Consider the following 12,650-nt stretch of genomic DNA (forward strand, 5'->3'; position numbering starts at 1 on the left):
GTCGAATCAAAATAAATACATTTTACAGGAGGTGCGGCAGTTAGAGTTGCTTTGTAAACAACTCTACGAGTCTCAAGATTCCAGTCATAGGGCAGAAGCAGAAAAGGCACTGGTTGGTTTCCAAAATGCGCCAGACACACTTTCAAAATGCCAACTCCTTCTGGATCGAGGGGACTCCTGCTATGCCCAGCTGCTTGCTGCAACGACATTAACCAAACTTGTGTCCCGCAGCGCCCAAGGCCTCAGTCTGCAGCAAAGAGTTGATATCCGTAAGTTAAATTTTCTGCTTTAAAACGTGATTGTTTAGGTACCGGTACCTAAGTCAAGGTTTTTAGATGCATTTGCATTTTCCTCTTGTAACACTATTACTTCGTGTCTTTTAATGGAAAACATCTCTCTGCAGTTTTTAATTTTGTAGGTAATGAAACCATTTACAAAAATTAAAACTGTTCAGAGATAATTTCGAGTGTAATATTAAACACAAATCTCGTAAACATGTCTATATTAACTACTCATTTCGGAAGTAGCCAATGCGTCAGAGTTCTAAATCTTGTCCAGTCTTCGATATCTCCCTACACCACACACACGGGACTGACGTCTGATTTGCCTTTCGTTATGGATTAGGTGGATTAAGCAAGAGGATAGTTAAGTGACATGAGGCCGAAGTATGTGACAGAGTTAGTGGGTTAGTTGATGGGATAGATAAGTGACATGAGGCCGAGAAATGTAAAAAGGAAACAATCCTTGCATATTATTTTCCATATAATTACTGTCATCTCCTCACATTACACTCTGAAGAATGAACTTGAAGTTGTTTCTCGGCTTAATGGACAAATTGATGGGTTCCACAAAAGGTAAAATACTATCAGAATATTAGCTTGGTTTGAATTTCAAGTTGCACTGTTAATGGTCTAATCGGAAAAAAAATTGAGTTCTGCTGTTGTTAATAGATAACCAGTGTCAGTATAGCCTAGGCCTAATAAGATTTATTGTACAAAAGAGGTATTTTGTATTGTGAAATTTGAGGGTAAAACTGTAGCCCTTCATGACGGTCTCTTTTTGTTTTTCTTCTTTAAAAAAATGGCCATATTTCATAGCAACGAAAATTACTGAAAACAGTTTAAATTTGTAAAATCTCGTGAAATAATAGCAAACTCCAAATTTAGAAAAAAAATGGCAAAAATGGATAATTTATACCTACAAACTAGATCAGTTTTCACAAACGTAACACAATTAGGCTATATTTCTACTTATATACTATCCACCAACAACTGTATGCAAGACGTACGTGCCAAAAGCCCGAACAAACCAAATCTAACCTGTCACTGATCCTCGATCTTACGAAAAGTCGCTTTTTCACAGTTCCATAATTTTCACACATTTAGCAGATAATATGTGATGCCTTAACAAAAATAAGATTGCTGTTCTTCAGTCTTAACTTCAACAATGACCTCTTTGAAAATACAAAAACAGTTCTTTGACAACCGTCGCACAAACCATGCACTTTGGGTCCTACTTTCTCCATAATTGTTAACCATAAACAATGATATGATTAATTTCGTGGAATGTAATCAAATCTAACAGTTGTATTACCAGTTCTGTATGGTTGTGAAATTTGGACTCTCACTTTGAAAGAGGAACAGAGGTTAAGGGTGTTTGAGAATAAGGTGCTTAGGAAAATATTTTGGGCTAAGAGGGATGAAATTACAGGAGAATGGAGAAAGTTACACAACGCAGAACTGCACGCATTGTATTCTTCACCTGACATAAGTAATTAGGAACATTAAATCTAGACGTTTGAGATGGGCAGGGCACATAGCACACATGGGCGAATCTGGAAATGCATATAGAGTGTTAGTTGGGAAGCCGGAGGGAAAAAGACCTTTGGGGATGCTGAGGCATAGATGGGAGGATAATATTGAAATGGATTTGAGGGAGGTGTATATGATGGTAGAAACTGGATTAATCTTGCTCAGGATAGGGACCAATGACAGGCTTATGTGAGGGCAGCAATGAACCTCCCGGTTCTCTAAAAAGCCTTAAGTAAGTAATTAAATCTATCATATATAAGAACGCCATCTAGTGTAAAATCCGTACACTATCACACATTACGAAAAAAACATTGCCACGGTAATTTCACAATCTTAGAAGCATACAATCCTGTGGTCGTTGGGGGTCCTGGGTTCGATCCCCCGTGCCGGAGCAAATTTTTCTCCACTAATTACCAGTATGAATAAATACACTCTACCAGACATTAACTTCGAAAATATTTTTATGTTTTATCGGTGTTGTCATGATGGTAACACTATTACCACATTGAGCAGAGGAGCTACAGGTAATGAAGGTTAAGAAAACACGTACTAGTGAGAGATCCAATTCAGAGGAAATTGCTCATGTGACCAATTTACCTTTACACATAAACAAACCTACAGTAATGGTTAGCATGAGTGAGTTTTCTATAACAACTATGACCCCTATACTCAAGACTAGATAACCTGATTTTATGTGTAGGGCGAATTTTGTTGTATATGTCTATTGAATTTTGCAGAGTCTCAGAAAAATTATTTGGTATTTGTTTACTTTAGCGGTATCAGTTGTAACCAGATGTGCTATCCTTACATTTAACCCACTCCAACCTTGTCACAGTTTTCTGTCACTTAGATATCTCAACTAACCTACTCCAACTTTGTCACTGTCTTCTGTCACTTAGATATCTCCTTAGATATGGTCCCCACATTGAGATGCAACCTCTATTATGTACCAGATATAGTAAATTCATGGTGCCGTTAAAATAAATTATTACGAATTACACCAATAATTGCATGTAATAATATAGAAACACATAATATATGCACTTATTGAATAACTAGCCGTACCCATGCGCTCTACTGCACCCGTTAGAAATAAATATAAAGTAATTACATAATTAAAATAGGACATTTGATCCCGGGAACATTCGTGTTTGATAGAAGGATAAATCGTTTATTATGGTATTTAATTTAAATTGTATTAAAAAAATTAAACTGCGATCATTTTGATCTGGAGACCACTCATTTGGTCATAAAACTTATTTTAGGAAATACAGGAAACGAATGCCTGTCAAGTTTTCTGTGCACGAGAAGCTATTTTAATCTTACCTGTCCGCGATTCACTCACAAGTTACTGTAATAACATTATAGCATTATGTCCATCTAGAGAAACTACACTTTCCTATGGTGAATTAATATTTAATTATACAAATCAGTTTAGCTTCCAATATTACTTCATACAAACACAGAAACATTCTCTGTAGGCTACCGTATGTTTCATAGCTTTTGATTGTTGTTGTCCAAGGCCCCTTATAGACGAAGTCATTTGTTTTTTATTTCATTACACCGCCTTAGATGGCGTTGTTATTGTAATTTTTAAACTCATTTATCTCATTAAATATCAGTCCTATCAAAATTTTGCATGGAATAAAACTTGTCGGAAATTATTTTTAAAGAAACTTTTGTTATGTAATATTTTTTATGAAAATTAATAATAAGGGAGATATTTCGATTTATTTAATTCAAGCCCCCTTATAACCCCCCTTTTAAATAAAATATTTTGAATGCCATATAGCCTAAATTCTAAGTTACAACGAACTTAATTTATATTCTAATTTTCATATAAATCGGTTCAGCCATTATTGCATGAAAAGGTAACAAACATCCAGACAGACAGACATACAAACAAAAATTTAAAAAAAGCGATTTTCGGTTTCAGGGCAGTTAATTATATATGTTAGGACCAATTATTTTTGGAAAATCGAAAATTACCAGAAAAATTTCGGCTACAAATTTATTATTAGTATAGATTGCTAAATCCAAAGGGCATATATATATATTGCTAATGGCGGGTATTTGACTGTTCATCGTTTACCCCTATGAAGCCAATTGTGTAGACAATTTACTGACAGAGTCATTGCCCAGGGTGCACCATAGGAAGCTGGTCCACACTACGCCCATGATATGAAATGATTAAGATTTTTTTGGGATGCCATAGGGGAACCAGAGCTCTCAGAAAATCTCTTTGTTACCTGAACCACAAGATTACCCAACTCAAGTTATAAATTGGGGGTACTCTGGCGATCGAACCCAGGTCTTCAAGATTATAAGTACAATACTCTAGATTATTCTAAATATTGTAAGCATGAGTAAAAAATGTAATCTAGAGGACAAATTAAAATCCTAGCTAGGAGTTTGATAAGTGGGGAGACATTTAGATTATTTATCAGTAATTTGTACAATATACTATTATTTCTCTTTTATTTCATTTAATAACAGATTCAGAATTGTCTTTGGACAATTGAATAAACAACAAGAACAATAATTTTGCTGAGCAAAACAATAATTTTTCACTTATAATATTACGCCATTCACTCTTAGAATGAAGAATGAGTCCTAATGTAAACATTAACGAAGTACCAGTGACCGCAAGACATTCTACTCACAGAGAAGTAGTGCTTAGTCTGAATTCACGTACAAATGGAAAACAAACTTATTGGTCTGGTGTTTACAGGTCTGATTTTTGGCGGATGGATATAGCTTGTTTTGTTTACATTGGGGCCCAGTCTAAGAGTGGCTGAATTATGTAAATATTATGACTCATTTATGGATTTGATCATTAACAAAGAAAAAGAACTGTATTCTTTTGTTTCTAGCTGATTGGAAAAGAAGACCTGATGACCTTAACTCTGCCAGAATAAATAAGTAAATAATATGGCAGTATGATGCTATGAAAAAAAGTAAATGTAGTTTTCTCTCCCCCTTTCCCCGTTAGTGTCTTAAAATTTGTACACTACGCCATTGTTTCACCTCGATTTTATTTAATAACCTAGGTTGTAGTTTTGCTGAGGAAAACTGTACTTTTTCACAAAAGGGGATAAATCTTTATGAGGCTGAATTTGTAAATATGGGCAAGTTTTTGATTTGACAATCAACAAAGGAAGAAAGACAGTATGTGCTTTGAAAGAAAAGTGAATGTAGTGTTTTTGTGTCATCAGTACCTCAACATTAATTTTGAATCGTTTCATAATTGCTACTTTAACGTAGCACCAACATATGCGTTTCCTGAAGTTAATTGATCCCACTTCATTTTTCTTTAACGTAGGTCTATAAAAACTATTTTTTTCTCAGGACAAACAAAGCATTGGTTATTCTAACATATGTTATCTGATACTGGTCTCTTTATGCACAGTCTTTAATTTCTCGTTATTTGGTTTGTTTAAGTCTTGGACGTCTGGCAAATTTGAAAGCTTCCATGTTCGTGTGCACGAAGTTTTTATATTTTTAATTTTCATTCCCATCACTTCATTTTAGTGCCGAGGTCATGAAAGCATGGATCCCTACCTCCATACTCTCCATTTGCTTTCTTCATAATATATAAAGGGTTACTTCTACCTTTTACTTATCCATGACAGATTAATAATAATTCCTCTCATCCCACCTTATAAAGCAGACATATAGGGCTATTTAGTATGCTGAGTCTTTTGACAACCCTTACTCAAGGGTAGCTACACTTGAGTATATATGTAGACCTCAACTTCAGTGAGTATTTGGCTAATGTTGAGGTGATATTTAGCTGATGTTGAAATACGATGAAAGAGTAATGGAACGGAGAAAAATTCTCTCCGGCGCCAGGATTTGAACCCGGGTTTTCAGCTCTACGTGCTGATGCTTTATCCACTAAGCCACACCGGATACAACCCCGGCGTCGGATAGAATCGTCTCAGATTAAGCTCCAACTCTTGGGTTCCCTCTAGTGGCCGCCCTCTGCACTACGTCATAGATGTCTATGAACATAGGACCGAAGTCCACACATGTGCTGAGGTGCACTCGTTATGAGTGACTAGTTGGCTGGGATCCAACGGAACCCAAGAGTTGGAGCTTAATCTGAGACGATTCTATCCGACGCCGGGGTTGTATCTGATGTGGCTTAGTGGATAAAGCATCAGCACGTAGAGCTGAAAACCCGGGTTCAAATCCCGGCGCCGAAGAGAATTTTTCTCCGTTCCATTACTCTTTCATCGTATGATGACGCAGAATATCTGCATGGAAATATCATATGTACTTCGGTGCGTTAAAATAATATATATGATATGCGTAAATCACTTCGTGATTTAAGACGGCGCTTATTCTGTCGGATCCCGGCCAACTAGTCACTCATAACGAGTGCACCTCAGCACATGTGTGGACTTCGGTCCTACGTTCATAGACATCTATGACGTAGTGCAGAGGGCGGCCACTAGAGGGAACCCAAGAGTTGGAGCTTAATCTGAGACGATTCTATCCGATGCCGGGGTTGTATCCGGTGTGGCTTAGTGGATAAAGCATCAGCACGTAGAGCTGAAAACCCGGGTTCAAATCCCGGCGCCGAAGAGAATTTTTCTCCGTTCCATTACTCTTTCATCGTATGATGACGCAGAATATCTGCATGGAAATATCATATGTACTTCGGTACTTTAAAATAATATATATGATGTTGAAATGCTTATGAAATTGAAAGCAAAAAGGGATCTATATTTGTTCTGTATAAGCCAGCTATGGGTACTATACTATACTATTTGGAATGTTATGCAGTTACGGAAGAAATATCTGGCAAACTATACATTGATTTAAATCGTTTATACAGGTAAAAAAAATTAAGTATAATAAATGAGGCAGTAGAGCAAGTGAAGAACTTCAGATACTTGGGGTGTACTATAAATAGCAACATGAACTGCTATCAGGAAGTCAAAAGGAGGATAGCAATGGCAAAGGAAGCTTTTAATAGAAAAAGTAGCATCTGAGCACCTCTGGAGAAAGAACTAAGTAAGAGACTAGTGAAGTGCTTTGTGTGGAGTGTGACATTGTATGAAGCAGAAACATGAACATTACGACGAAGTGAAGAGAAGCAAATAGAAGTATTTGAAATGTGGATATGGAGAAGAATGGAGCGTATGAAGTGGACAGACAGAATAAGAAACGTAGCTGTGTTGGAAAGAGTGGATGAAGAAAGACTGATGCTGAAACTAATCAAAAAGAGGGATGCACTGGAAGGAATGATGAATGGGAGAAGAGTTTGAGGCAGAAGAAGATATCAAATGATAGCATTAAGATATATGGATCATATGAGGAGACAAAGAAGAAGGCAGAAAATAGAAAAGACTGGAGAATGCTGGGTTTTCAGTGAACACTATGAATGAATGAATACATTAGGAACATATAGTGTTATTTTTCTGATAGAAATGTGTCACTGAAAGATACAGTCTTAGACAAAAAGATGACCAACTGCCATACGCTAAGTCCCCTTTGGAAGACTTTCATTGATTCCATGAGAGCTTAGATTTACACATGAAGGAACTTCTTATGCACAACTTCGCTTTGTTTTTCATTTGTTTTGTTTGTTTGTTGCTTGTCTGTCTGTTTATAGATCAAGTATTATGAATAATCTGTAACGAAGATTTATTCAAGGAGTAAATTAGGTGCAAAATAAACATCCTTTTCCTACTCGTGTGAACCAGGCGCTGCCCAGAGTGGACTTAGACAAATTCATGCTACAGAGATCGGTCATTTTTTATGTCTAAGGCTATACAAAGGAAAAAGAAAGATGTAATTTTATGTTGGAAAGTAATAGAGGATACAAGAAAGGTCAGAATAAGAAATACACAAATTAGAAAAGAACTAGGACAGCAACCTTCAGTCAAAGTGATGAATAGAAACGAGCTGAGATGGTTTCGGCTTGTTATGAGACACAGAAAACAGAAAGCTTAGACAGCTGCTGAAAGCACAACCAGAAGTGTAAAGAGGTAGAGGAAGACCAAGGGTAGAGTAGAGGAATGTGTGGAGAAGTTAGCAGGAAAAAAAAGAGAAAAAACATCCAAAAAGCGAGTAGACTGCCAAGGGACAGGATAGAGCATAGAAGATTGCTAGGAAGACCTGATGCCTGAGAACTAAAGAAGCGGTTTTTTTTGTGCGTGTGCGTGTGTGTGTTTGTTTTTTTTTTGGAGGTGGGGTGTGGGGGTGGAGTGTGTGTGTGAAGGGTGGGGATGGGTGTGTGGGGGTGGAGGTGGGTTGGTGGGGATGAGTGGGGGTGGCAGTGGAGTGGATTTGTGGGGGTGGGGGGTGGAGTGGGTGTGTATGGGGTTGGGTGCGTGGCTTTGGGTGGAGTGGGTGTGTGGGGATGGGGGTGGAGTGGGTGTGTGGGGATGGGTGCGTGTGTATGGGGGGGTGCGTGTGTTGGGGTGGGTGGGGGTGGAGTGGGTGTGTGGGGATGGGTGCGTGTGTGGGGGTAGGGTGGGTGTGGTGGAGTGGGTGTGTATGGGGGTGGGTGCGTATGTTGGGTGTGTGGGGGTGGCAGTGGAGTGGATGTGGGGGTTGTGGATGCGTGTGTGGGGGTGGAGTGGGTGTGTGGGGATGGGTGCGTGTGTGGGGGTAGGGTAGGTGGGGTGGAGTGGGTGTGTATGGGAGTGGGTGCGTGTGTTGGGGTGGCAGTGTGGGGGTTGTGGGTGCGTGTGTGGGGATGGGGGTGTTGTGGGTGTGTATGGGGGTGGGTGCGTGTTTTGGGGTGGTGGGGATGGATGCGTGTGTGGGGGTGGGGGTGGAGTGGGTGTGTATGGGGGGTGGGTGCGTGTGTTGGGGTGTGTGGGGGTTGTGGGGGTTGTGGATGTGTGTGTGGGGGTGGGATGAGTGGGTGTGGGGTATGTGTGTGTGGTGGGTGGCCACAATTCAGAGGATCATTATTTCCAACAATATAAGATATCTTGGTATGGTGAAACTTTTTCTAAGGAACTTAAATTAGTAATACCCGCAGATAAGAGACTGCACTAGGGTGCATCTGTGGCTGCTGGTGGGTATGTTCTCCCTCTTCCAGCTGCACAATGGGACATATTACAATGCATTGCTTACCTGCTAGCCATTTCAGCGAGTGCTGACAACCACTGTTCTAATTATTCCTTGTGGCCATGTCAATTTTGATCTTACCCTTTTCCTTCATTTTTACACATTCTTCAGCAGTCTATCTTCTTTCGTCCTATTCATATGACCAAACCATCGTAGTCGTTTAGTAAACTCGTATACTTGAAGTTATATGTGAGATATAGGCAAATTATTGCTAATATCATTATTGCAAGCTCGTAGCCATAAGTATAATCATGCTTTCACAAGTCCTAGCAGATGATGTATTAAGTTAGTAATTTACGATAATGTTCTTATTTCGTAGGTAGTATTTTTCCTTTATTCCTTCAATATTACAAACAGCCAATCATAAATCCTACTTTCCTATTAAACTATAATGCATTACGCTATTGATTTATAACTACTTTTTTTTTTCTTCCTTCAGGTAATTACGTTCTGAATTACCTGGCAACTCGACCCAAACTTCCAAATTTTGTTATTCAGGCCTTGGTGACACTTTTTGCTCGAATAAGCAAACTTGGGTGGTTCGATAGTGACAAGGATGAGTTCGTCTTCAGAAATGTTGTCACTGATATTACAAAATTCTTGCAGGTAAGTGTTTATTGAAAAGAAACTGAAGATATTGCACTTTTCTTTTTCTAGAAAAAGAACTGAATTACAGTTGAGAGATATTTCTGTACCAAAGCAGCATCATATCTTTTAAGATAAGTGAGAGCACATACTTCTGCTTGTTACTGAATATCAAATATCAGCTTATTATATAATTGACAAATGAAGTGATGCAGTATTTTGCCTCAACTTCAAGTAGTCGGAGTGAGGGTAACCATGCAGCAATGCAGCATGAACTGTGGTATCTGCGGGTACACTTGACTGTCTGACTTCACTAAATATGTGGATGGTTGATTGCAAATACTTCTGAACTCTGCTAGTCTGCCATTATGAAGAATTCCATTTCTGGATTGGGAACATGGCAAGACAAAGTTATTACCTCCTCCCATTGATAGGTGAGGGTGACAACTACCAAAGTTAATTAACTGAGAAATGGTCAATAAATTTTGCTTTGAAGTCTCTCCTTAAGAACAGTATTCTTTCACATGCTGTTATTTTATGATAAAACCCTCCCAACTACACTTCCTTTGAAAACAAACACTTATTAAGGATTTTTATTCTTAAAAATCCATTGTTAATCTGGTTCTAATGGCAGTCCATGTTCACCATTAACCATTGAGGACAGCTTAAATATGTTGTGTGGTAATTAAATGAGCTAAACTCGTTTTTCATTATACAGTGTAAGTAAAGGGAAATTGGGCCATAGGCCTATTTTCATAACATTTTTACCAGTCTAGTATATACAGTCACGAAGCTCAATACTTAATAAATATGCATCCATAGATAGTTGCTAGCCACCAGGATCGCTACTATCGCCTCATCACACCCTTTCCCCAGTAGACAATAAAATGCATTGTACTTTCGATATTGTGTTCTTTTGAAAAAATTAACACCTTCCTTCCACTATTGAAATATGAAATACATAAGGTTTATATATTATTTTCATAAAATATATATTATATTTTATAAACTCACCTTCCTGGATCTTTCGGAAGAAGGATAACTCTAACCTCTTTTTCTTACAATTTATAGTGCTATAAACGTCACTTTGTCTCATGTTATTATTCAAATTATTGTATTTTAGTCAATTACATTTATTACAACAGATAATGAACATTTCACAGTTTACACAACTTTTCATAACAGTGCGAAATACGGCACAGTCAATGCCTTTTCGATCTAGACCAGGCCGTAATGTTTGTTCGGGTTTTTTGTTTCAATGTATGGAGCTCGGTGAAATATTATATTATAACTTTATTGCGTATCATTGCTAAGTTTTATTTAGTGTAATGTGTCCGTAAGTTCCTTTTACTTCTTGTTACATAATATGTTGCAGAAGTAATTACAAAACTGTTATTTTAATGTGAAGAGAATTTTACATGTTAACATAATCTGTTCGCATCAACATTTTAAGTTCAGAATGGAAGCTATTTTGAGGTTTCATAAAAAGGAATATAAGTTAAATATAGTAAACATAACCTATAATTTCCTTGTAACATAACATACATATGTAGTGGCAGGGCATTGGAGACCAATAAAATTAGACAGAAAGGGGCAACTGGGACAGTAAACATAACCTTTAATTTCAACATATCAAAATATTCGTGCAGTGGAACTGAAAATTATTGAATTGTGCATAAATGAATGTACAAGAATATCGCAATATTTAATCGAAATAATGGCAGGTATTACACATACGAACAACGTAATTGTCACACCAAAAATAATATTACACCTTAACTCGCAAGTGAATTATGTCTGAAGTGTCTCATGATCATTGTTTTAAATTTTGTTAATGCAATTACACTACATTTTAGAGAAATATACGTTATTGTTACTCTTTATACATTCCAACTAATTTATATGGTTGAAATGCCGCTCTTCGTGATCGTGTTGTGAGTCACATGGCCTGCCTTACGGCCTGTATTAGATCACAATGTCAGTGACACAGTCTATTGTTCCTAGTACTCACAGCGCTCCAAGCAGCTAACAACTATCGCGAGAAATGCAAAAAAAGCATCTCAAGCTTCGCGACTATATATACAAGACTGTTTTTACTGTGTAATGGAGATATTTATTTCTTTGTGTTGGCAACACTTACCCATTTCAAGTTCTGAAACAACAAACATCTAATGATTGCCCAACTTACAGATGATTGTTCAGTGACAGTCCAAAGCAATTGCGGCTATTTTTCTGATATCCTTCACATTCACATCCTGCCATGTTTTAGTCCTAAAAGAACTATTACAGTCTGAGAAAAGGATTTTCATACCATCTTTTCATGAGACAACCCAGTGAGCATTTGCCATTGAACAATACTGCATTATTGCCTTCTGGGAATCTGACTGAATCCATTCTCAAGATATGCTCCTTCCAGTTATTTTCTTATTGTTCGTGAGTCATCTTTAAAATGATTCCTCTGGCTTTTTCCTTTATCAGGTTTGAAAGGAAAGGTGCCTCTTTCACTTGCAACTCCTAAATAAACAGTCATTTTAAAATTATGGGGGGTTGGAGGAATTCCTAAATTGATGACAACTCTGTGGTTTAGTTACCCAGAAAAAAATTGCAAGTACAGAGAGAAAGAAGTGGGGCAGTTCCATTACCTCAAAATTCTGGAGAACTGGGCCACTTAGGTATTGGAAAGAAAAAAACTAAATCAACAAGAGGATAATTTGAAAAATAAGTGTTTACTAAAGTTAAGCTTAGACAGATATTAAAAATATTCCAATTTAAACATAGTAAGGAACTATATTTATATGGCTTTCACCTGGAGGTATAAAACAATGGTGCAATCACCCCAATCTACCTTGTCTTCACAACTAAATCCTCCAGTGTTTAATAAAAGCTTAAAAATTATTAGTTTCATACATACGAAGGTGAGAATTTATAGATGTAACGTTTGCATTTTTTTCAAATGCTGTTTTTCATGCTTCAGATTTTCAGTTTAGTGACAGTCAAATTTAAGCTTTTGTCCTCCATGGCCAAATGACTTTGTTCTAATTATATCATACTTGGATTGGAATATACAAATTGTTTAATCCCATTTATCCTACTATGCCTTCCATCTTTTACATCAAAAGAGCGAAATTAATTAAATAGTCCTAAAATCTCAATCAGTTTGAA

The 12,650-nt window shown here is 37.4% G+C and overlaps 1 protein-coding gene across 5 annotated transcripts in view; it reads left to right on the forward strand.

The window, feature by feature from the left end:
• The window catches only part of Ranbp16 (Ran-binding protein 16), an 89,095-nt gene that overhangs the window by 692 nt on the left and 75,753 nt on the right, over window positions 1–12,650 (forward strand). For all 5 annotated transcript variants that reach the window (XM_069822846.1, XM_069822848.1, XM_069822847.1 and 2 more), the window contains exons 2-3: window positions 29–269; window positions 9,343–9,509. In XM_069822846.1, the coding sequence (XP_069678947.1) occupies window positions 29–269; window positions 9,343–9,509 (408 nt within the window). The remainder of the gene's footprint in view (window positions 1–28; window positions 270–9,342; window positions 9,510–12,650) is intronic.

The sequence above is a fragment of the Periplaneta americana genome, chromosome 4, assembly GCF_040183065.1.
Source record: "Periplaneta americana isolate PAMFEO1 chromosome 4, P.americana_PAMFEO1_priV1, whole genome shotgun sequence".
Classification (NCBI taxonomy): domain Eukaryota; kingdom Metazoa; phylum Arthropoda; class Insecta; order Blattodea; family Blattidae; genus Periplaneta; species Periplaneta americana.